General features: G+C 40.1%; 3 protein-coding genes across 3 annotated transcripts in view; 2 read left to right on the forward strand and 1 right to left on the reverse strand.

Annotated features, from left to right (window-relative positions):
* The window catches only part of eva1aa (eva-1 homolog A, regulator of programmed cell death a), a 76,005-nt gene extending 65,080 nt beyond the window's left edge, over positions 1-10,925 (forward strand). Inside the window, exons 6-8 of the mRNA XM_084952940.1 lie at positions 3,655-3,789; positions 7,435-7,617; positions 8,863-10,925. Coding sequence (XP_084809066.1) covers positions 3,655-3,789; positions 7,435-7,617; positions 8,863-9,242 — 698 coding nt within the window. The 3' untranslated portion in view covers positions 9,243-10,925. The remainder of the gene's footprint in view (positions 1-3,654; positions 3,790-7,434; positions 7,618-8,862) is intronic.
* Positions 10,926-11,558: 633 nt separating this feature from the next.
* Positions 11,559-17,204, forward strand: efhc1 (EF-hand domain (C-terminal) containing 1). Its single transcript, XM_084953844.1, has 10 exons — positions 11,559-11,753; positions 13,478-13,699; positions 13,783-14,070; positions 14,176-14,325; positions 14,560-14,746; positions 15,025-15,251; positions 15,787-15,927; positions 16,196-16,409; positions 16,611-16,820; positions 16,908-17,204. The coding sequence occupies exons 1-9, from the start codon at positions 11,688-11,690 to the stop codon at positions 16,790-16,792; spliced, it is 1,677 nt and encodes a 558-aa protein (XP_084809970.1). The 5' UTR covers positions 11,559-11,687; the 3' UTR covers positions 16,793-16,820; positions 16,908-17,204.
* Positions 17,205-17,320: 116 nt separating this feature from the next.
* tram2 (translocation associated membrane protein 2) lies at positions 17,321-24,945 on the reverse strand. The gene is made up of 11 exons (XM_084953845.1): positions 24,747-24,945; positions 22,495-22,558; positions 22,187-22,296; positions 21,101-21,217; positions 20,907-20,965; positions 19,913-19,997; positions 19,663-19,733; positions 19,116-19,220; positions 18,696-18,839; positions 18,213-18,370; positions 17,321-18,010 (listed from the first exon to the last, which is right to left on the reverse strand). The coding sequence occupies exons 1-11, from the start codon at positions 24,864-24,866 to the stop codon at positions 17,934-17,936; spliced, it is 1,110 nt and encodes a 369-aa protein (XP_084809971.1). The 5' UTR covers positions 24,867-24,945; the 3' UTR covers positions 17,321-17,933.
* Positions 24,946-26,560: the final 1,615 nt, after the last annotated feature.

The raw sequence follows: 26,560 nt of genomic DNA on the forward strand, positions 1-26,560 counted from the left end.
GATAACACAATTATATAAAGTTTTTTACAGATATGAAAATCTTATTTTCACTTTTCTACTCAAGCATTCAAAGTGCTTTAAAGAACATTTTTCATTCATCATTCACACACAAATTTATACAAGTACTTTCTATCTAACATTCACACATCAGGAGCAGCACTGGTTTCAGTATTTTGCCCAAGAATATGTAAAAATACAAATATACATGTATGTTTATACAACTGGTGAGAGACTACATTGATAATGGTCTTCTTTAAACTGAAACAAAGATCAGAAATCATTTACTGGTTGTTACTTGATGTTGAGGAGGTTAAAGTCAGACCTGTTAGATCCAAGTCCTCCAGGAACAAGAGCTGTTGAAACTACTTTAAGTGCAGTCTTTAAACTGCTGTAAGAAAAAGATCTTTTTCATGTCTATTGCTCTCTCTGTTTAATTGTCAGAAGTTAAAATGGTATTGATTGTACAGGGTGGGCCATTTATATGGATACACCGTAATAACATGGGAATGGTTGGTGATATTAAAGTCCTGTTTGTGGCACATTAGTATATGTGAGGGGGCAAACTCCTCAAGATGGGTGGTGACCATGGAGGCCATTTAGAAGTCGGCCATCTTGGATACAACTTTTGTTTTTTAAATAGGAAGAGGGCCATGTGACACATCAAACTTATTGGTAATGTCACAAGAAAAACAATGGTGTGCTTGGTTTCAACGTAACTTTATTCTTTCATGAGTTATTTACAAGTTTCTGACCACTTATAAAATGTGTTCAATGTGCTGCCCATTGTGTTGGATTGTCAATGCAACCCTCTTCTCCCACTCTTCACACACTGATAGCAACACCGCAGGAGAAATGCCAGCACAGGCATCCAGTATCTGTAGTTTCAGGTGCTACACATCTCGTATCTTCACACCATAGACAATTGCCTTCAGATGACCCCAAAGATAAAAGTCTAAGGGGGTCAGTGGCCTTGAGGTTTCCATTGATGAAGAATGGACCCACTATCGTTGTACCCCATATACCACACCAAACCATCACTTTTGTTGTTCCAACAGTCTTGGAAGGATCCATCCAATGTGGGTTAGTGTCAGACCAATAGCGGTGGTTTTGTTTGTTAACTTCACCATTCACATAAAAGTTTGCCTCATCACTGAACAAAATCTTCTGCATGAACTGAGGGTTCTTTTCCAATCTTTGTTTTGCCCATTCTGCAAATTCTGTGCGCCGATCTGGGTCATCCTCGTTGAGATGCTGCAGTAGCTGGAGTTTGTAAGGGAGCCATTTGTGAGTAGCTAATATCTGCCGAAGGGATGTTCGACTAATGCCACTCTCCAGTGACATGCGGCGAGTGCTACGCTGTAGGCTCTTGCTACGCTGTAGGCTCTTGCTACGCTGTAGGCTCTTGCTGAATGAAGCAAGGACAGCCACTGATGTTTCTTCATTAGTGACAGTTTTCTTGCGTCCACATTTTGGCAAATCCAACACTGAACCAGTTTCACGAAACTTAGCAAGCAGTTTGCTGACTGTAGCATGGGAGATGGGTGGTCTCGTAGGGTGTCTTGCATTGAAATCTGCTGCAATGACCCGGTTACTGCGTTCACCAGATATCAACACAATTTCGATCCGCTCCTCACGTGTTAACCTCTTCGACATGTCAATGGCTGTGAACAAAGAGAAACTTGTAAATAACTCATGAAAGAATAAAGTTACGTTGAAACCAAGCACACCATTGTGTAGTGGGGTGATCGTGGCTCAAAGAGTTGGCAGTTTGTCTTGTAACCGGAAGGTTGCTGGTTCGAGCCCCGGCTCGGACAGTCTCGGTCATTGTGTCCTTGGGCAAGACACTTCACCTGCTGCCTACTGGTGCTGGCCAGAGGGGCTGATAGCGCGATATGGCAGCCTCGCTTCTGTCAGTCTGCCCCAGGGCAGCTGTGGCTACAACTGTAGCTTACCTCCACCAGTGAGTGAATGAATAGTAGAATTGTAAAGCGCTTTGAGGGCCCCGAAAAGCGCTATATAAATGCAATCCATTATTATTACCATTGTTTTTCTTGTGACATTACCAATAAGTTTGATGTGTCACATGGCCCTCTTCCTATTTAAAAAACAAAAGTTGTATCCAAGATGGCCGACTTCTAAATGGCCTCCATGGTCACCACCCATCTTGAGGAGTTTGCCCCCTCACATATACTAATGTGCCACAAACAGGACTTTATATCACCAACCATTCCCATGTTATTACAGTGTATCCATATAAATGGCCCACCCTGTATATTCTCTTATAATCTTTTAGCCTGCACAGTTTTGAAGTCCTTCAGATATTTGAGCCTTCACTGTTTTTAGTGCCTGCAGAAATAAAAATTGAGTTAATCACTTAACCTCCTGCACAAAGAAATACTTCAGTCTTCTCCACATTCCTGTGTTGTCTCATTCTTCTTTGATGCACGGCACAAAAATCTACCAAGTCAACCTTAAGAATGGTTTGCATATTAATTTTGGTCTTAAACACCATAAATGCATCCTGCAAAGTAGAGGCAACATACTGGTTTACTTAAGCAGCCATATCCTCCATCTTTATTTATTGCTTCTTCAAAGAGAGCTCTTTGTCTGCTTAATTGTCCTGTTGTGGAAGAACAGGTTTAGTAGGAAGATCATGTAACTGTGGCCACTAGCATTTCTTATCAGCCAGTACTGTCCAATATCCGATAAAGGCAAAATGTCACACAGTATAATTACACAAATTGTATCATGCAATCTTTTCATCATTGCCTACAACTGGAAAAATGTGCACAAGCCGAAAGCAGCATCCAGTGCAACGTGGGAGTGTGGCCTGCTCTGCTCCTTCCTGTGCTTTGATTGGCTCTTGGATCACTGCCAAAATACGTCTCTGGTAATTTGATCAGCATGTTTATCGTCGTCCTTTAAACAAATGCTGAATTTTTACCCCAATTTTCATGTCATAATTTTACTATAGTACTGATGATCTCCCGGGGGAAAAAAGCAGCAGATTTGTCTTTGTGGTCGTTGTTCGCAAACAGCAGTGAAAATGCAAGAATGACCAACAGTTGGACAGACAGTCATCTGTTCAGCTGTGAACTGTCAGCCAGTCTGACAGAGCGGACAAACATGGTGAACGGAGCACGGCTCGGCCTCCGAAACCACATGTGAGCCAGCAGGAATGTATAGCCCAGTAGGTTTGTGTCTGGGTGAAACTTCCTTGACTAACAGGACACTGTTAGGTTGGGGGGTTGTGCTGGCAGGGGCAGCGTAACTTTTGGGAACTTGCATGCATGGTCCGGAAGAGTGTGTGAATCATGGCCACAACGCTGTCTGACACTGTCAGTGACAGCATACTCTTGAGTATGTTTACCTTTGTTTGACTCCTAATGAAATGAATCAGCAGTTGATGTGAATCTTAATCCTTATCAACAACAGCAACAGAAACGACAGACTGCACAGCTGTGTGCACTAGAGGGTAGAGAAGAAGATAGTTCTGATTAAAAACTGGTTGCTTTGAAAATATAATCCAGTATATTGCTTTACAAATACTGCATTGCCCTTTACGTCCTTTACCTACAAATACTCTAATACTGCATTGTCTAATTATGCTCTGTTCTGTCTTTCTTTCACCTAAACACTTCCTTCTCTTTGTAGTCCCAAAGAAGTTGCTCCACGAGCAGGGCCCCAGACCACCAGCCTACCACCCAGCACCCAGCGCCCATGACCCTAACATAGTGGGAGACAGCCCTCCTGAAGGGAGCTCAGTCAAAAGCCCTGACACTGTTCCAGGTGAGACAAATGACAACTATAGTGTATAAGCTCATACACTCTCACCCCCCCCCCCATGAAATGTAGTTAACGCTAAACAGGTTTGAGGCCTCTTGAGCATCAGACCTTGATCTAATTCAGGTCTTAAGTCAGAGCGTGGTTGTGTGCATTTTCAAAGTAACACAAGTTCAACTGTTTCCATATGGATCCTTTCTGATTGATGGTACTCACAATATACTCCTTCCCAACAACCAATGATTGCACTGCATGTTCAACAACCTAAGTCAGGCTTTCAAATTCCCAGAGAATGAATGACCAAGAACAACGGAATGAGAGAATGAAAAAGAATAGACGCCAGCAAGAAAGAAACTTAAACAAAGCTTTATTCATGAGCAATGGTGGCCTGCATCCAGCACACTAATTACTCTGCTAGGCTACTGGCACTGTGCTGATTAGGAGGATAGAAGAATGAATGAGCAGTTAAGAGAGGTAGAGGACAGAAGACGTGTGCTGTAGCGCTGACAGTTTCTGATGCATAAATGTCTCCTCCTTATTGCCACGAATGTACGCATTGCTCATAAACTAACTCTGGAATAACCTTTTTTGTGAGATTGTGTGATAGCAACACCCAAAATAAAATACAAACAAAAAGGTCAACTGACAGATGGATACTGCTGGAGAAACTGTGGGGAAAACATGGCAGATCATTTTCATATATTTTGGAAATGCCCAATAATCCAACCATACTGGAGTGAAGTGGTCGAATCAATTTACTTGGTGACTGGTCTCAAATTAAATTTGGATTTCTGTACTGTGTATTTGGGCGATATCCCATCAGCAGCCTCCTTAAAGGACAAATATTTGATAAACATCCTGTTGGGAGTGGGCAAAAAAGCGCTTACCAGGAGGTGGCTGGAGAAAGAGCCCCCAACAAAGAAAGATTGGATAGGAATAATGGAGGAAATATATAGAATGGAAAAACTTAAATTTTTTTTTGAACCTCAAAATGAACCAATTTCATAAAAACTGGAGGAAATGGTAGAGATTTGTTGAAGGTGGTAATGTGGGATGAGGGGTGGTGGGTTATATAACAAGAGCTTAACTAAGTATTTTCACACAACTACTGGAAGAAGGAAGGTCGGCTAAGGACGTGGTCACGGTTTTTTATAATGTAGCTCATAAAAGAGACTGGAAATACCCTTCCGAATATCATCAGCGATGGACTGTAAAGTGCTGCGTGGACAGTAGCAAAAACCTGACGACATGGGACCTGTAAAGAGGTGGAGGGGAGCTCCCCCAGACCGGACAGATCTGAGGGTTTCACTGTGCCATTATGTTATTGTCAGTGCATATTATGTTTGTTTGTTTGTTTTTTTGTTGGTTTTTTGTTGGGGTTTTTTGCTGTTTTTGTTTTCTTCATGTGGATGACTGTCATAATTACAAAACTTTCAATTAAAAAAAAAAAAAGAGATTGTGTGATAGCAGATAAAACATGGCGAAGAAGAGGTTTTCAAAAGAAATATTCAACCAAATAAAGATGTGATTCACTGTAAATTCAGGTGCCTTGTTCTTCTTACTTTAGCATTTCTCTTTAGTTAATGTTAGACTGCACAAAATGATGGGTATGTTGACATAGATTGAATCTTTTTGCTTGATCACCAAAGGTAGCCATGCAGACAGCAAAGGCTCCAGGAAGTCACTGCCCTCTGCCAAAAAATAGTCCAGGAAGTGGCATACCATAAAAACACTACTTACTGTATTTACTATATAACACAAGTGAGTACATGCATAATTGAAGAGGCAGATTTGAACTTTTAGACTAATGCACCACTAATAAACTACTTGTATCCATTTGTTTCAAATCATAAGCCAATAAGCATATTTATATTAATCATACATGGATTAATATCAATTTTCTCATCCAATTTTGATTTCTCAGATTTTAAAAGCTTTGTGTGTTGTACTACTGCCTTGATAAATTATGCCTTTTCTATCGCTGTTATCATATATTCCTCACTCTGTACACTTATGTGCTTGTTACTATAATTCAGCGAAACTATGTGATGCTTAAGACCATGATATCATAGCTTTTAGAGGAATACCATTATATAAACATGGATTTTGAATGCAGTCTTGTTTATTTCCTATCCTTGCAAAATTGGTTTTATGTGTACAAGTTAAAATACAGCTTTGTAAACATCATATGGCACAAACACAAACACTGAACTTTTTATTGTCTCCATCTTTGGTTCCAGCTGCTTCTTGATGTGGCATTGCTGCTGTGCAGTTCACACAGATTACTTGACTTTTCTTTTTCCATTTATTTCATTGAAGTCAAGCTCTTTCTTTGACTCTTCAGTTAGTTTCCCTGTGCATTGCGCGACATGATCTTAGGTTGAATTCACTGGGATGTCGTGTTAACACACACCTGAACAAACTGGACCAATGAACTGACAACACTTTTGTTTTTATAGAGGTGCTAACACTTGCTGGCTGTCAGTTAATGAAGTGCATTTGATTAGCAATATCTGGCTGGTATGTATGCTCTTATTGCCTAAGGAAGTAAGAAGGGTGTCTTTAGTTTCCCACAGGAATGCTAGTCCTCTGAACACAAATGTATTCTTTCGTAGAGACAACAGTATAACAACAACGTATTTTATATTTTCATTGATAATGTGACAAAAGTTGTCTGTTTTCTGTGAGTTGAGACAGATTGCGGTTGAACGTTAGCTCATGTGTGCAACATAGCCGTAGGTCCAGGTGGAAGCATTTACCTCATCAGCGAGCACTTCCAGTATAAACTGCATTTATCAGATAAAGAGAGCCCGACACACCTTAGAGACTCTACAATTAGAGGTCATTCCTGCGTGTGACAAATCACCAGAGTATGCTTACCTTCATTGACAAAAGAAATAAAGCATGTAAAAATGACTATGCAACCACACACACAGAGAGAGAGCTCGGGTCACTAAACTAAATGCTTCTGTTTATTTTGACTGTCTGAGGTTTGGTTGCTTTTTTTCAGTGGAGCTAAACTTGCAGTAGTTCCACGCTACCCCATAAACAACTACGTCAGGTAAACTAAAGGCAGCTGTAACATGAGTATGAATCCCCATAATTAATTCATGGTGCTCCTGTTTTCTCTCTCTTTCACACACTCTCTTTGCAGTGAGTGCACAACAAAACCCAGCTGGTAAACACTGAAAGAAGTGAAAAAAAGAAAAATCTAGAGCAGGAAGTAGTCGTTCCCATCTATAAATAGAAACATTTTTTCTAAGATTTTGGGAAGCTTTTGAAATGTCTCCAGAGTACAAACTTTTCCATGTGGTTCTCTGTTTCTTAATGACCTGAGTCAGAATGAATTACAGAAAAGGATGTCGTGTTATCTTCTGAATCACAAAGCTCCCTGTGAATGTGTATGTGTGTGTGTGTATGTGTATGTGTGTCTTACGCGTGACGCATCTTTTTAGAAAATTTATGTGATAAAATCTCCCCCAAACCACTTTGAGACTGTAGGCGACTGAGACTGATGTCATTACAATGAATCAGCAACAGCAGATTCTGGATTTACTGTAAAAGCATCACCATCATAATGTAACTGTACATGTAGCTGCTGTAAACTACTCATTTTGTACTCATGTCCTGTTAATTTACATTTTTTTCCAGAAAGGAAGAAACCCAGGGAGACGAACGCCGACGAGGAAAAGTCTTTTGAAAACGGAAAAGGAGGAGAAGAAAGAGAAGAAAGTCCATTGCGTCCCCCGGACATGAATCCCATCATCAACTCAACATCGAGTGGCAACATGGCCCTCATTAGTAACGCATTGGCAGCCTACACTTACATATCAGGTTGGGTAACATTGTTCTGAAATCTACTGTAACATCACATGTGTAGCGTAATCTCTGGCAGTTAGACTTTTAGAGATCTTAACTGCATCTGCTTAGGGAGTAGCCCCACAGTGTAAAGGTTAATGCATTCACCTTGCAGCCTGGATAAATGGGAGGGGTGCACCAGGAAGGGCATCCGGCGTAAAATCTGTGCCGAATCGAAATATGCAGATCCAACCGCTGTGGCGGCCCCTCGGGAAATAAAGGGGCGGACGAAAGAAACTTGATCTCTTTGGGAAAGAGATACAGTTCCACCGCAGGGATTCTCGTTGCTCTGTTAGCAAACAATAAGGCTGGATCTCTGTGTTCAAGAGCATTATCAGCTCCTGGTTGCTTCTTGGCCCATGAGATTGGTGACCACGGGATTGCACTGCATGGATTGATGTGTGTAAAATCCCCGTTTCCCATTTCTTGTCACTAATAGGTGGGTAAATGTGGGCCAGAGGATGTAAGCAGAGATAATGTCTCTATACATTACACAGTGTGGGTCACCAGCTCTAAGCAGCTGCGAAAACAGTCACTAAAATAGTTTGCCTGTTTCCTGCTATAAACAGTTTATACATAGTGAAATGTGCAGCACAGAAGGTCAGGTAAATACACAAGGCATGCAGTGAACATGAGCTCAGGTGGTTACTTAGATCACTTAGCTTTTAGCTTTCTTTAAAGGTTTCCTCAGAGCGCAAAAAAGGTTGCATGTTAGGATTTCAAGAAAAATTCTCAACGTCTTAATGGTAAAAGAGAAATGAAATTGATTATATTAGTGATAATAATATAAACAGAAGTGTCTGCAGTTGAGCTGGATGCATTCAGAATGCAAATGCAAAGTACCTGCATGCAAAATGCAAGGAAGACAGGATTCAAAGCTGAAAATGGCATTCATTCATTGAAAAGGGAGAGCCGTTCTCGTCTCGTACTAATGGAGCTAGAGTCACTTTGGTTTTTTCAGTGGTGAAACACAGATCCCATCAGAGCTGTGACATCTGTTGAAGATGAAAACCAGGAGTAGCAGAATCTGTAAGACATCTTAACTAAACCAAGCCACATGAACACTTGCTGTGCAGACAATGTTCATTATACTGAGTGAAATGCATCTGATTAAACAGGTCAGGAAAAAATAAGAAACCCAGTGAGAAAGACTCAGGTTAGTGTTCGACACATTTTCCTCATAAAGTCAACTAACAATTTCCAATTTTTCTTCTACAACAGATCACCCAGAGAGGGCTGCGCTATTCTTTGTCTGTGGTGTGTGTTTGGGCCTCTTCCTCACCCTCTTCGCCCTGGTAGTACAGATCTCCTGTCGCACCGACTGCCAGCCCCGCCAGCGGCCTCCCGCCAAGAAACGACCGCGTCCTCCCGACTCATCCTCCGATTCCAGTGACTCGGACTCAGACTGGGACACCACCTCAGATCTGTCGGCGCGGAGACACCGGCGCTTTGAGCGTACGCTCAACATGAACGTGTTCACATCGGCGGAGGAGCTGGAAAGAGCACAGAGGCTTGAGGAAAGGGAGCGAATCATCCGGGAGATCTGGATGAACGGACAGCCGGACATCCCAGGGACACGGAGCCTCAATCGGTATTACTGAGGACTGCAGAGGGACGATTGATAGGCGGCTTACTTGACTCAAACGAAAATTTAGAACACACTTGGGTTGGAGTGGAAAGGGACAAGGCCTCGATGAAGCTTTATAAGCCTGAATGCAAAAGCAGCTGGACTCTTACTGATGAGAAAAGTGGAAGGTATTGCAGACTTTTAAAGAAAGTCCTCCTTCTCTGCTGATTTGCATATTCCTCTGGGTATCATAAGCTATTCCCCTTTTGAGTAAAACAATAAGCTCCCTTTCTGTATGGTAAGCTTACCTCTTGGCTGGAGGAAGCAAGAGGTGAAAGGCTGCACTGCCTTGCCCATGACCTCCGCAGGCCTTTTTGAAGTGGGGATTTATGGGTTAGCTGCCTTAGACATACATAGGCCTGCAGAGACTACATGGTGACTGAAGGACCAAGGCCTCAGACAGGTCTGTTTATACAGAACCCCAGGCAGCTGGAAGAGACTGTGACACTTACAGCTTTATGCTCTGTACCCTCCAGTATTCAAGTGTGAACTTTAGCAGAGGGGTAGCATAAAGCAAGTGCACTTGACAATGTAAGATAATCTTTCCACAGTGAATAACCATGCTGCCTTTTGAGCTTTATAAAACCAAAAGATATTTTTGTGGGAATTCATCTCAGCCCTTCTGAAATATATTTTAAAATATTTAATAGTTTATTAATGTTGCGTATTTTTGTTGTCAAGTATGGTTTATTATGAGATATTTTTATACTTGGCGAAGGTTGTCTGGTCTAGCACCTCAGGGATGCAATCCTAGTGTTTCTGTGTTTGGTTGATGTTTGGGGTTTTTTTGGCTATTAAGAAGGGGATCGGCCCATTTAAACCGCTGTGCCAGCATTTAAAGAGAAGAACTAGAAAAATCATATAAAGAGCCTCAAAGAGGTTTTAGTGATTTTTAAACCTTATTTTTGATACAGTATGTTTAACTCACAGTGCAGTGCCTTTTCCAACTGTTACATCTCTTTGTCAGAAATGAAGCTGATGAGTCTCTCTGTAACTGGTCAAATTATTTATTGATTGGAAATCATAAATTCATCTTGTTGTATGCATATTCCCTTTGCTGAGGTGGACCATGTGTAAAAGCTGAATGTGTCTGTTAAACATTGCACTTCTCCCCAGATGTAAATGTGCATTACCAGTAAATGCCAATTTCTATCAGTGACTTTGCTACAAAATATTTTTATGGTCTTGTCTCATGACAGATGTGTGAATTTCAGGTCTTGCGCCATCCGTGTATTCATTTCAAAGATGCTAAACAGATGCCCGTGGAAACCAGCGCTGCAGAAAGTGGCGAATTATGTCGCCACTTTAATCTTATAGCCAGTTGTCAGTCCAGTTCTGCTCGTGCTTCCCTGACTTCAAGCGTAGAGTTAGTTTTCATAAATCAGTTTGGTATTTTTGTGAGCATAATTAAAGAGTAAACAGGACATATTAAGGTCATTTTCACAACACTCCCTCCACCATACATACACCCTGCACTTCTCCTGTTTGTTTGTTTGTTTGTTTGTTTGTTTGTTTGTTTGTTTGTTTGTTTGTTTGTTTTCTAACAAGGATATTTGTTGTGTTTAATTTTGAATGGGATTAAAATGTGCCAATAACTGGTGATGTGAGAGACCAAAATATGACTCCTGTGCTTGGAATAAACCTTGTTAAAAAATAACATGTCTTTTTTTTTTTCCTTCTGCACTTTCTTCTGAAAAAAAAACACGCTGCAACTGTGTACACTGACCTATATTTTTGAATTTAAGACTATATTGTGAGTGTCAGGAGAAAGAAGACGCTTTAGCCCAATTCCAGTACTGAGAATACAGGGAGTTCATACATAATACGGATTTACACAAGGAGGTCATAGACAGCATGAAGGAGAACTTGTGAGCCAGCGGCTCACTGGATCTGTAAGATTTGTTATTGAGCGCCACCTTGTGATGAAGATAGATCTCCACAGTGTGTTTTAATGCAGCACATAAGGAGTGAAGTTATGACTGCAAATCACTTTGGCTAGCTATACAAAGTCAGCACAACTATATAGATAAATGCATTTGTTTTAGTGGATATAACATTAAAAAAAATACTTAAAATAAAAATAGAAATTATAACAACTTAATATCATGTTATTATATTGTATTTTATTTTTGCCGTGTTTATTCCTTTGTGTTTGTGTTTGCCGCTGTGAATTTCAGAACTTCCATGGGGTTTTTACCGCGAATTTAAATCTGTTTTAGGAAATATTTGCTTTGTTTCCATTGAGACGCTTCTGTCGTTACCATGGATACCATAAACTTACCACGGTGAGAGCTCTCGTGCAATTTTACACACCAACGAAACCGGCTGTTAAATCCACAAATTACACAATTCCCACTGCTAACATCTTGTGCAGAGGAGGAAATTTTTTTAAAAAAAATAAAAAATATCAAGACTGGAAATGTCTTGTACCGGGAACAGCCACGGACTACCATTTTTACCGGGATATACATTTCGAGATGTGACGGTAAGAATATGATTAAACAAAACTACAGGGTTTGCTTAGTAGTTTGAAACATTAGCGATTGACAGAATTTTACTTTTTTGGGGGGGGGGGATTTGTCGATTATTTTTTAATAATGCAGGTGTCTTCTTACATTCCTCCACTTGTTAGGTTGTGTTGCTAAAGTACTAGCCAGCTCTCGAGTGACCTTTAAAACGTCTCTAAATGTTCTCTAAAGAGTCTTTGATAATTATTAGTTATTTTATAAGGTTATTTTATTTTACCAAGCCCTAATAAAAATGAACAGCAATGCTTTGAATCATAATAACCCATAATTATTATTATTTTTTCATAAAATTAACAAATTCACTGTTGACAGTTAACACAGAGAGAATTTATCTGTATTTATTTATTTATTTATTTATTCTTGCTTTACTTTAGGGATGTTATTGTTATTTTGTCTTCCTACAGGCATAGCGCTCAATACTTGATCTACAGTACTGTTCAGTAGTCTTGAGCCACCCCTCGGAAATGAGAAATGGGTGCAAGAATGTATTGGAACACGTGCAAACATACATGGGAATACAGTACGGAAGGCAAAAACAGAGTTTGTACAATTCTAATCACCTTGAAAGTCAATATTTGGTCTGAGCACCTTTATTCTTCAACACAAACAGAACTCTTAGGCAACAATGCTTGTCATTTCTTTAAGTAGTCTTCGTGAATAGTTCCCCAGGCCTTTTGGGCGACATTTAAAAATCTTCTTTGCATTCTAGCTGCCTTTTGTTACATTAACAGGGGTGGTAGCTCAGGAGGTAGCGCATGTCATCTGCTAATTGGACAGTTAGTGGTTTGATCCCTGGCTACAAGTATGGCCAAATATCCTTGGGTAAGATAACTAACCCCAAGTTGCTCTCCAATGTGAGTGATTGGTTTATAGAAAGCACTTGGGTGGATGATGTTGGATTGTAGGGAGTAGAAAAATGCTATTTAAAAAATTATCAGAACACTGAGGTCTGGACTCTGGGGAGGCCAGTCTATCACAGATTGTGCTACCTTGTGTGTTTTTCTATCCAGTTATGCCTTCACCGCATTGGAAGTGTGTTTTGGCAAAAAAAGAAAAAAAAGGTTTCGGCAATTTTATGGATTGACATGATTGATCAAAATCGGTTCATAATTCAATTAATTTTGACACCGCTGTCTGAAATTCAGCCCCTAACCACGACAGACCTCCACTGCATTTTACTCATGGGTGCCTAATAAACTGTGTTACTGTATTATGGGAACAGATGATGTGTTTTTGTGACGGTATACTAGTAAGATAACTAGAGATATATTTTTAGATTGGTATGTTGTACAGTTTTCTGCTATGTGTAGACAACACAAGGTCATTGCTTGAGTTAGGTGTCTTTTTTAATGCTTCAGTCATTCATAGGTCAATGTCAAGTGGGTTAACAATTAAAGAATTCCTCTAAAAATGGTCAGGAACAAGGACTTGAATTAAAATCCTTGAAAAAGCAGCCAAAAGAACAATGTTAAAAGACCTTGAGAAAGCCTGGAGAATTATTGGCTACTTGGAACAAAATATACACAATGGGTGGCTCAAGACTTGCACAGACTACTGTAACATTGGACAGAACACTCCCATATTAAGTGTAAACGGCATGAATTAGTGATAAGTGCTTCATGTAATTATGTTTCTGTCTGTATTTACCTGAGCTAATTTATTTCTTCCTCTGTGTTTGCAGAAGTCAGCCTTCCATCGACCCCAAACTCTGAGCTATAGGAATGGCTATGCTCTGCCCCGACGTCCCACTGTGGGCATTGGCAACGACCCTCTTTTATCAGAGCAGCTCACTCAACAAGAGATTAGTGAGTTAGCCTTCGAGACACCTGACCTTACTTATTGCGCCTTTGGTAAAAGAGTACATGAAGACTTCATCCCTGCTCATGTGGCCCTTGACAAGAAGGTCTGGTAACACCTATAGTTGTAAAACTCATAAAAACATAAGGGTTCCTCATCTGTTATTCATCACTACCACCTGTCTTGCAGGCGCTGCGCTACTATGGATATTTTATGGAGGCTATCTTGTATTCTCCTGAAGAGGAGTACCGTGTGCGCCCTGTGGTAATTTACTATTACCTAGAGGATGACAGCATTTGCATCATCGAGCCCACAGTAGAGAACTCTGGGATACCACAGGGAAAGCGGATCAAACGGCACCAGTTGCCCAAGAATGAACATGGAGAGCATTACCATTGGAAAGATCTCAATCTTGGTATGGACCTGGACGTGTATGGGGTCAAATACCGCATCACCCAGTGTGATACCTTTACTAAGGTACAACCTTATGTGTTTGAATGCTGTGGAAATGAAACTATGCATTAGAAGTCTGCTGTTATAAATACACTTCCTGTGTGTTCTGATCTCTCATTCCTCATACAGGAATTCATGGAAAGTGAAGGCATGATTGTAAATGACCCTGAGCCAATGCCAGCGGATCCTTACATCATCCGTCGTGAAAACCCTCCACCGTGTCACACTACACCTTCCACATTTGATAATTTGCACAAGTTTCTCAACATGGACCGCAAGGTGAATGAAATTCAGTCCTTTACAAGCTGACTGTGTAACATTTATCACGTTTAGCACTGTCACATCACAGCAATGTTCAAGGTTTGAATCCACCAATCTTGATTTGTGTTAGAGTTCTAATAAGTGTTAGAAATTAAATTCCTTCATCAGGTATCCCTGCCATAAAATAAATGGCAGATATAATAGAGGCATGCCTGTATTTGTAGTTTCATTCTTCTACACTTTTTTGGTTAGGTGTTACGCTTCTTCACTCTGTGGGATGATGCTGACTCTCTGTATGGGGAGTCCAGGCCTGTTACCATTCACTATTACCTGGTGGATGATACAATGGAGATCGCAGAGGTCCACCAACCGAACAGCGGCCGGGATCCCTTCCCCATCCTGATGCGGAGGCAGAGACTACCCAAAAAGATCAAATCAGGTTTGATGCAGTACTGTGTGTTGGTTAAATGTGCATTTAACCGATTTGATTTGATACAGTGCAGTAAAGCGAGTTATGTCATCAGTTATGTTTTTTTTCTTGCCTACTTTATGTATGACATAAACGACTTTATGCAATGATGACAAAAAATGATGACATGTTATGTAAAAAGATTAATTACACTGGCTTCTACAAAGTACTCGGTTTTCTAGATACATCAAAAATACACAGAGATTGTGATAATATTTTGACATTGTTGTACTCTTGTTTATTTTTAGAGAACTTCCCCAGCGCAGTGATGGAGGTCTCAAAGCAAGAGGTGGATGAGTATTACTCCCCAAAAGACTTCCAGGTGGGTCAAAGGATGAAACTACTGGGGCGCAACTTCCTGCTTTATGACTGTGATGGCTTCACTAAAGAATATTACCAGAAGAACCACCCGGAAATGGAGATGAAGTCCACAGAGATACCAAAGAAGGTTGATATGCCTCAAGACTGGAAGAAGGTAAATTGAACTGTATATTTAACCTATTTTGTTTTTTATGTTGGAACAATTTTAATTTAAACTGAAGCCCATCTTGGAATGGGATTACACCAGACAAAACGATTATAAACTACATCCATCTGTGAATTTGACGTTCATTATGATGTCAGCGATACACCCGCATCTTACACAGTGATGACGCATCATACTGACAGAATCTGTCTACAGATAGTCATATAAACACTTGATAAAGCTCTAAAAACTACCTTTGAGGTAGTTCCTGCTATAGTAAGTGTCTCAAGGACCTAATTTTGCCATGATTGCATACACACAGACAGATTCAGAAGGTAAAAAGCAATTCCAGCCATGCTGTCAGAGCTAATCTGTATCACTGAGGAGGCATGCTTTATACCGCTTTAAGCCAGACCAATTCAAAGTGATAGGAAGGCAATAGTAGCTCAGTTAAGCAGATGGACTACAGCAGCAGAAGTGTATATGTTTTTGTACATTTGTGTCTATTTCCTTCTCTCTTTCTCCATGCTGTCCATGCTTACAGACAGTTCCTCCCTACAATGGTTTTGGTTCACTTGAGGATTCTCTTCAGAATTGTTTGCGTCTGATTCCCGAGCCTCCCAAAGTGAACGTGGTAAAGATGCTAGAGAACGACCATAAAGTGTTGCGCTACAGTGCCAGACTGGTGAGCAACATTTAGCAGAGCATTTGTAGCAGTTCAAAAGGACTTGAAAAGAACTGAATCACTGAAAGTTACCAAAAGTAGACCATTCTAATGAGATTAAAAAAAGCCAAGCCTTGCTCCTCATTCTGCAATGGACAGGGTTTGCTCAGAAACACTGATTAGAGACATTTTTACTCCTCAGTAAAAATTTATTTAAAAAAGGGGTGATTATGCAAAAAGCTATTTTTATTTTTACACCTTGGTTAAGCCCACCTATGTTGCATTCCAGGACTCCCAGAATCCTGAAGATGAAGACCGCCGTTTCATCCTGTCCTACTTCCTGTCCAATGACATGATCAGCATTTTTGAAAAGACCACACGCAACTCTGGTGTCATTGGTGGAAAATTTCTGGAAAAGTCCCGTGTCCCCAAGCCGGGCTCTACTGTAGACAAACCTGCGTACTACTCACCTGCAGACTTCGCTATCGGGGCCACTGTGGAAGGTAACAGCTGAAATCCTATGTTAATCAGGACTGGGAAAACAAACATGCCGCTATCCCAACTTCTTTTAAGCGTGTTTCTGACTTAAATTGAAAATGATTATATATGCATTTTTATACAGTAACATTTCTCAGTTATGACATTTTAAATGTTATCTTTAGTATAATATCAAGATTATAAAATGTACCTTTGCCCGCTTTCAGTTTTTGGTCACCGCTTTGTGTTGACTGATGCCGACCACTATGTGCTCAAATACTTGGAGTCTAACTGGAGTGACATCCCTTCCAAGACACTGGATTCTTTGCGGCAGAAGCTGGGTGTGGAAATTCTAACTACCCAGCCACCTGACCAAGATGGGAAAGACTATACCAGCCATTTAGACTAAATTATTTGTCAATGATACCTTTGTGCAGGTAGGTATCTCTTTGGAAAAAATAAATGCTAATTAGTTCATGCTCATCCTAATTGCCAACCCCCCCCCCCTCCTTTCTCATTGGCAGGTGAAGCAACAGAGCAGTTTCTTTGATGTGAAGACTTTCCTTATTTCAGAGTTCTTCTTCTGCAATAAATCTACTGTAAATCAAAGCCTTTACTAAAATTTCCTTGACAATTAAACAATCAACATGACACCTTTCAAGTGATACCTTACAGTGAGACAAATGATAAATACAGCGACCTTTTGTTGTTGCTTTAAAATGAACCTTATGGCGTCTCTAATGAGGAGACTTCAAATTTGTCCATTCACACACCATAAATTCCAAGAAGTGATTATTCTTTTTTTTTTTGTAGTTTTGTTTTAAACACATGTGGTGCATAAAATGTAAACCAGCTGAAAAGACCTCAGATGCAAAACTTATATCAGAAAAAATCTCATTATTTAATAAAGAAATTAAAAACAAAAAAAGGAAAAAAAAAAAAAAAGAAAACATGAAATAGCATGCGGTAATATCCAAAATACATATTTAATGCATATTTGTTAAGTGACCAGTGACAGTTGTATGATTTCGACAGTAAGCTCATATCATACTTTATCATCAGTAACGCTTTTCTGCTCCAGCGGACCAGAATAGAAAACAAGCAAAGCCGGCTCAATGGCAAGAGCTGCAATATCTCACAATGCTACAACCAATACAGTACTTGTGTATGAGGACTAATCAACACGTTCAGCATGGACATACACATTAAAATGTGCCGCACACTGCGTTCACTTTACTTTTGAATTCCCTCTGCATTCAATGGTGTGCTTCAGGGTGGGATCACAGGCTTTGTGGATGTATATATATAAAAAAAAAAATAAAAATACTGATATGATGAGAAGAGAAAATGTCTGTTGGGGCTCAAGGGGTTTCCTTGGATTTCATTTTCCAGCATTCAAGCCTAAGTCTGTAGCGACTGAGTCCCCGTGGCATCTCAGGAAATACACATCCAGAAGCTTGATGACCAGTGGCTATCAGCTTCGCTGCGGTGCTGATGAGAAGCCTTGGCCAGGGCTAAGGTCTCCTGTTTAGGCCAGTCAGTTTGTTATCTTAAGGGGATTTGAGTTTCTTTGTCCGAGGAGAGGCTCCGTTCTCAGCTTTAAGAACTCCATTTTCATGGTGACCAACTGCCAGGCAGAGAAGGGAGAAATCAGTACCTCTGTTAATGCAGCACATGTAAGAATCGGTGTGATAAAGATAAATGAAGAAAGCAGAAATGACAGCAGAGAAGAGACAAATGCTAAGTCTCATTTCCTTTTTCTTTTGCAAGTATTTAACAGGTAATGCACGTGAAATATGAAAGCCAGCAGAGCAGGTGTTTAAACTCACGTGAATCTCTTTTTAGTGGCCTTAGGGGTTGTTTTGCAGCAGACTTCTTGCGAACAGCCTGCTCGTGTCTGAACTCCCTCCAGCGCCTCAGCTGGAAGCGAATAAACTTCCAGAGTAGCCACGATTGAGTTAAACATACCAACAGTAGAACGGTCATCCTGAAAGGGCAAAAGGAAAGAACAAAAACAAACGTGTGCTCGTAAAAATGGGCGATTGTGTTGCAAAATGTTAAAAAATATGATGCAAATGTATGATATTTTTAATAGCCTAAATAAAATATCTAAATTCCTTCCTGGCTCCTATACATCCTCCTCAAAATGAATGATGCAAAACAATACAAAACTGAACACTATAAGGGCACAATGCAATTATACTTTTATGTTGTTTCTGTAGCTCTAAACAGTTCTTGCAGTACCAGAAAATAAATCATTATCCACAGATGTTGGACATTGCTCTTTTTTTCCCCCTCTCAATATAACTCACCTTATCAACACAGTGTTGAAGTTCCCCATCTCCAGGTCCAGCCCCTGATACTCAGAACGAGCCAAACCAAACCCCACTGCCAGGAACATCAGGGTCAGCGTAGACATCCGCGTAAACACGAAGCTGACCGCCCACAGATCAAACCTGGGGGAGGACACACAGCGAGGTTGGGCCCAGAGAAAGGAAAAGGAGAAAAAAAAAGGTAGTGGTTATCATAAGAACACTGTAATATTATAATGTACTGTAAAACTATCCAAGTCAAAAGGTGAACAACGCTGAAAACACATGATGCTGTTGCTTACGAACAAAAACACTGAAGTTTATTTTTAAAAGGTCGCACTGTTGGGCTTGATCTACTTCTATCTCATTCCTTTATCAAGTAAAACCTGATGAAGCCTCTTCGCAGGTAAGATAGCTTACATTTTCTGGTGGTTCTCATCAGTGAAATACAGGAGTCTGGCGATGTGGAAGCCCAACTCTGACACGTACTGCAGGAAGAGGAGTACCAGACCCACACGACTTAAACTAGGCAGGAAAGAGGAGACACAAAGTCGAGAGATTAGGTGATAAAAGGAAATCATCTAAGCAACCCGAGCATCTTGCATCTTGCAACTCGGGAGTCACCGTGAAGTGCAGCTGGACACTTATTTTGAGCCATTATCTAAAATAACTGAATCACCAGTACAGTTTGATCTGACTTAACCCTGAAATAGTGGTGGTATAATAAAATACCACCACCACTATCTTTATGTTTTTCCCTCACAGATTTCAAATCAAGGTTCTTTGAGTGCCACGTTTCTCCCTTACATCCCTGCTGACAAAAGAAACACTAAGTTGAGCAGCACAGTGAAAATTGCTGCTGCAAAGAATTTAAAAGACCTCGAAATGACTCAAATACCAAGCATTTAGTGAGTCTTCTCTACTCACACCTTTGGATTTTACTGGCCAACTTCAAAGGGATTCTTACTTTAACAAATAGGCTGCAGAGATGTGGAGCAAATACAGGCAGATGTACTGGAGCTGGCGAGAAATCTCCTCCTGGAAAACAAACAGCCTTTATTTGCAAATGATTTTAAAGCTTGACACCTTCCCCCACCCCTCCGTCCTTTTCCAACTTTGTCTAATGCACATGCAGAATATACATGAGCCAAAGTATAAACAGAGCTTATCTAATCACACTTTAGAACTCCTCCAGTTTCAAGGACTCTCCAACTGACCTTGCGGACTTTCTGGAAGTAGAGCTCTGGCAAGGCATGGAGCCAGTAGGCAAGCTGAGTGAGGTAGAAAAACTTCACCTGAAACCTGGACCAGACACAGACAGACAGGCATGGGTAAGACAGAGGGAGAAGCACACATAATCTATATCCTGCCTCACTGATTGTTTCGTCTTAGTTTTATTATATAATTAGGACTATGGTCAAAAAAACAAAACAAAAAAAAACAACAAGCTTGTAGACAGCCAACTTATCGTGTTTCTGCAGCAAAATTGATGATCCCCACTTCTGAAAAAGAAACTCTAAAAGGCTCCTACTTTGCACAAATGCATAATGCAAAACATCCAGCTGTGATAACCACATAAACTCAGGGCCTTCTTGATATGATGTTCTTCTGTTTTCCTGGCCACTGTATCTGTGGGCATGGTGTTCACTCTGTGTTGTAGTGTCCTGATGACACCCAGTTTGTGCTCCAGTGGATGTTGAGAGTCAAACCTTGGTTTACAGTACACATTTGTATGCTACCATTATCATATTTTAATAATGATTATAGCTAATAACCTCATATTCTTGTTCTCCCTGGTTATTTTGATAAACACCACCACAAAAAGTCAGGCGGTAGCGACTCCAGCAAGTAAAACTGGTTGGAGAATCAGAGTTTAAAAATAATTTTAAATATTAAGTGGGCTTAGATTAAATAGCTTTAATACACTTTATTTATTTAACAGCCAAAATTAAATATAACGTGATGCACAAACTCATTCTGTCAATTTGCCTTAACCATCTGAAGATCATTTGCACTCAGGTCCATACCCAGGCCAAAAACCCAACCCCAAAATAATCAAAATCTGGCAGCAGCATCAAGATAAGAGTATCAGAAGAGGAAAGGTTATGATAGATTGCTGTATCGGTATTGTGTCTCACTCCTAATAAACATGATATTTGTTAGCTACAGTTAGTGTTTTATGGTTAAATTAATATATATAAATATATATACCTGAGATGTACATGAGGATAGTTCTCCCAAAGGGTGCTGGGATGCAGGAGATATCCTTCCTGTGTGAAGAAATTAGAACACTGAAAAGTCTTAATACTATTATCTATTAATGTGCGCGTGTGAGCGCCTGTTTTAAGAATATGTGCGGCATTTCCTTCACTAGGAAGTTGTCACTTGAATGCAGTCTCACTCACTGTAATGAGGATGTAGAAACTCCACACACTAGACACCAAGTGAAACACGCAAAGTTGACCCGACTCATTAAACTTGGTGTTCTTGCTCTTGGAGAGGTGAAGACGTCTGTTCACTTTCTGCAACATGAACCATAACAACAGGACGCGTGAATGAGGTTAGATCCCGGCAATAATGGGTGGCATGTTGACTCTGGCATTTGTCATGCACAAGGAAGTGTTACAGGATTACCGTAAGGAGGACAAAAAAAAAAATGACAGAAGCTATTTATGGCTGCTACTTTAAACACTTGCCTGAAGAAGTATTCCTTTCAAGACATGCTGGAAACCGTGGTGATGTTGCTAAAATAAAACCCCGATCCTTTTCGCTGGCCTATTTCTAAACAATGACCAAATACTAACCTTGCTCTCTTTCTGCCTCCAGTCCACCCCCCGCCATCCCCCCACATCAATCTGTTTAAGCTCTTTTGTTTAAAATATTCATAACTGGCATGTGTGGGTTTTTTCTTCATGTGGTTTGTTTTAAATTGACACACTGAGAGCATTTGTATGCAAACACCATGAGATGAAACAGCACATATCCTGGTTTCAGTATATGGCACGCATCTTCCTCATTATAATATCATGTTTTTGAAACAGTAAAGAGGCTAATACTGTGCACTGAAGGTTTTTTTTTAGCTAATCAGTTCAAAGCCTGGATGACTACACTGAAAACAGTAATATTCTGATTATTTTAAAGCTTCTTTATGGTCTTGGAAAGATTTATGTAACTTGGTACAACCTGGTCATAACCTGTAGTGTTCTCCTTCATTTAACCAATGTGTAGAATGTGTATATAGTGGTTAATGAATCTTTATGTGGGTTTTATTGGAGCAGTGCTTTTGTGGCAATGGGCACCTTATGACGCTTCCTTTCCAAAAACCTTTCTGCTAAATTATTAAGAATTTGCATACCCAGAACAAAAACATTTTCCCTCATTTTACTTATCTACTCATTTTTTAATTTTTTTTTAAATCTGTCTGCTGGAAATAATCAGCATAAAACACACCAAAAAGCTCAGGCATTGTGAAACAGTAAAACGATGCTTACATCCAGAAGATATTCCTGCACTACTGCGTGGAGGATGATGGCGATGAAGAAATAGAACAGGATGGTGGCACAGTCCTTCCATCCGTAATGGTACAACGTCACCTCTCCCTCTAAAACACACACAGGAGATATGAGACACACATAGGATGTTATTTATCAGGGGTGTGTTAAACATCCTGGAAGAACATCCAGCTTCAATAATACCGTGACGCAGAGGAAAAGGTACGGCAGAAGTGAAACTCCATGAGTCAAAGGTTAATAGAGGCTGAATGAAAATAAGCACGTAATCAAAATCTGGCTCTTCGTACCTGACGACAACGTGGTGACGTTGTACTGAGGCTGAATGAACAGTATGGCCGTCTTTGCTGTTGCCTGGAAATTAGACGAGACGTCAGCAGCAGCATAGTTCAGCGAACCTGCCTGAATGCAACCTCAAGAATGTGGGCTTCCAAGTAGAGCAAACACAAGTCAGTCTTTCCTTCATAAAGGATTTTTGACAACCCCCACCCACATCCCCTTGCAGTGTTGTAACAACTTTTTTTCCTTAATCGGGTTGTCATTTACTGAAGTACAATAGCCATATCAGTTTAACATATAGTCAATATGCTAATATAATATTATATATATATATATATATATATATATATATATATATATATATATATATATATATATATATATATAGAGCAAGTGGGTGCGTGAGATTAAGGAAATAGCCTTATCAGTATAGCAGAGCTGTCAGACAGTCACACATCTGGTGTCATAACTTCCTCATGAGAACTGATTTCTAAGATGTTCTTCTAAAAGAAAAAAAATTTAAAAATAGAATGGCAGAGGTTTTTGTTTTAACTCAGTATAAACCTTATTTCAAAACAAAGCAATACCTGCCTGCAAGCACCTGTTACAGGTTGCTGAGTGTGATCCAGGATCAGATTGTTATATTCAGATGATCCAGATTTCAACATGCATAAAGCAAATACTTTTGATTATTCCTGTCACTAATTATTTATATATATATATATATATATATATATATATATATATATATACATATATACATACATACATACACATACACACATTTCCATAATTGCTGCAACCAATCGTCCATTATGTACAGAAAACAAAAATATGTTTTGTTCTGTTTGTTTGTTTGTTTTTCACTTAAAACTTGAATACACTTGAATGTAATAAGAAAAGGTGAAGAGGGCCAGATCCTCAGGTTTGATTATTCATTGCTTAAGCAATTCAAACTGTTAAAAAAGTTTTCTGCTGATTAACAGACTGCATATTAAAAAGATCAGAGATTGGTGTCCAGTCATCTCCTTCTCAACCCAGGATGTGAACCACTGCAGTAAACTACCGTTTCCCACATGCTAAATTCTGACCTTAACACATATGATTAAGCAAAGTGAAAAAATGAAACTACAGCCCCCTCCTACCCCTCACCCCAAGAGACCTTGTTGGTCCCCTGATACCAGTTTGGGCGCCACAGTGAAGCAAGTCGCCAGTTATTCCCTGTGGATCGAGGCTACTGGTGACATGTCATCAAAATTTAACATAACTGACTACATGTAGAGCACTCTTGTTCTCTTTTTTTCCAGTAATGAAAAAAATAAAGGAAATCCCCTATTTTTTTCCCCCTATTCGATCAGCTGTGTAATCACAGCCAGGGTTCCGTTTTGAAACTTTACTAAATGTCCAGGCGGTGGCTGCCTGGGAGTGTTTGTGCTCACGCAGAAGGAAGAACTAATACACGAATAATCTATTTAATTATTTCACTAAATGTCAGCGGTGAAATCCCTTCAGGTCAAAGCCTGTTAAGAGCAGCTGACCCCCCCGGGTCACAGCAGCAAATATTGAGACGTGGCAGTTAACTAGTGGCGTCAAGACACTGACAAATAGTCAGACAGCTTCCGTTCACGAGTTTCAAAATAAAACGGCTGGCAGCGGAAGTTTGTTGGAACTCATAGGAAGGAAAGTCGTTGCTTTTAATTTGAATACAGGAAAGGCTTTAACACCTATTTTATTTTAGAAATGTCTGGTAACTGACAATTGCAAAAACAATTGCTTGCAAAGAGTTTTTGCTGTAAAAGACACTGTCATGCGATTAAACGGTCACGTAGCTTTGCTACCCAAGTCAAGTGTTTAGGTTTTACCCAGATTCTAGAAACTTAAAGACAAGACAAAGGGAAACTTTCAACATGTAAAGCAATAATACGAAAACGCTGTAGTTTGTGCACAGCTGCTTTTTTAACCCGTTTCCTCCTACCTTAAGAGCAACGCATAGATTGTTACTTTGACTGCGACCAGAGCAACATTTTTTCCCTTCCCCAAACTTGTAAAATTTAAAACACAAAAAAACAGCACGAACGACAAACCCGCGAAACTGATAACAGCTAAATTAACAGACATAATCTTATGAGCAACCGTTTCTACAAAGCGGGAATCGCTTTAAGTGGGATTTCAAGTTAGAGCTTAGAGTTTGCCGCAGGCTTTGCCATCTTAAAACAGCTGAGGGAAACGAGAGAAGGAAAAAAGGAATGTGAGTTCATCTCACCTCAAACATCAGTCCAATCAGAATGAAAATCACCAAACCGAATACGATGTCAGCATGGTTTTGAATTAGGAACTCCTGGCTGAAGAAAGGATAGCTCTTATTTCTTCGGCGAAATGCCATGTCAACACAATGGACTTTTCCCTTCTGTTTTAAAAATCAGAATTTTTCTGACTACGAAGTTCAGTGAGTTAACTTTCTCGGCGACGTACGCATGCGCGTCGTCTTAAAGGGCCAGAGCCATAAATACCTTCTTTGGGTCGATTTACACAAAAAGTTAGATTCAGTCTGCCTTGTCAGACTCAACCACTTTTACAGCTGCATGCAGAATTGGCATAAAATGTTTTGCAAAAGTCTTGAGCTATCCCTGTTTTCTTTGTATTTTGCTTCCAAGGAGCCATATTTTCTTGCATCATTTAGTAAATGGTAAATGGCCTGTATTTGTATAGCGCTTTACTAGTCCCTAAGGACCCCAAAGCGCTTTACACAACCAGTCATCCACCCATTCACACACACATTCACACACTGGTGATGGCAAACTACATTGTAGCCACAGCCACCCTGGGGCGCACTGACACAGGCGAGGCTGCCGGACACTGGTGCCACCGGACCACCACCAGTAGGCAACGGGTGAGACTGTCCAAGCCGGGGCTTGAACCAGCAATCTTCCGATTACAAGGCGAACTCCCAACTCTTGAGCAATAGTTTTTCCGTGTTCTCTGAAGGTCTTTTAAAGTTTTTCACTCATTTTCATTATCAAACTGTTTTCAGAGGAATGTAGATAACAGAAAACTAAGCAAAGAACCAAGTTTAAATTGTATCTTTTGGGACTTTGTTACTAGCAGCCTGCGTAATTTGCTCCTTTAGTTTCTTTAGTTAAAATCTAAAAAAAAGAAAAAAAAGAAAAAAAGGCAAAGACAACGTAGTGGACAAAATTGTATTTTTGCAGCAACAACATGATTCCCAAAGCCCTATTAGTGTTGGCTTTGGCACATCTTGATTTATGTGCAGTATGTTCTTAAATAAATCTGAGGACAAATAGAGGACAAAAGAATCTCCAGCAGATGAAGTGTATCTGAATGTTATGCCCTTAAGAGGTGGGACGGAATTCAACACAGGACTTAAGAGATGAATCGGGCCCTTCAGCGGATCCATCTACAATTCAGTTCAGTTCAGTTCAGTTGCCTCAAGGCACTTTATATTGTAAAGTAAAGTGCCTGTAATTATGAAAAAGACATGCTGTGGAATGGAGCCAGAGATTAATAATAACTATTGATTACATGCAGAGTGGTGTATAAACACATAGTGAGTGAAAAAAGGGTGAGTGAAGAAGAAACACTCATCATGCATTATGTCAAGCCCCTGCAGCTGAGACCTATTGCAGCACAACTAAGGGAGGATTCAGGATCACCTGATCCAGCCCTAACTATATGCTTGATCAAAAAGGAAAGTTATAAGCCAAATCTTAAAAGTAGAGAGTGTCTTTCTCCCGAATCCAAACTGGAGCTGGTCCCACAGACGAGGAGACTGGAAGCTGGAGGCAGTGCCTTTGCGTTCTGCCCCCATTCTACTTTTAACCACAAGTAAACCAGGAGTCTGAGCGCAAAGTGCTGTGTGGTCTTTAAGATAAAATGGGACCTGATTATACAAGGTCTTGTATGTGATAAGAAGGAGTTTGAGTTCGATTCTGGATTTTGACAGAGAGCCAATGAAAAGAAGTCAGTATGAGAGAAATATGCTCTCTCTCTCTCTCTCTCTCTCTCAAGTCCCTTGCATTACTATTGCTACAGCATTTTCAATCAACTGAAGGCTTTTTG

The sequence above is a fragment of the Perissodus microlepis genome, chromosome 15, assembly GCF_051167445.1.
Source record: "Perissodus microlepis isolate ML-2025 ecotype Zambia chromosome 15, ASM5116744v1, whole genome shotgun sequence".
Lineage (NCBI taxonomy): Eukaryota > Metazoa > Chordata > Actinopteri > Cichliformes > Cichlidae > Perissodus > Perissodus microlepis.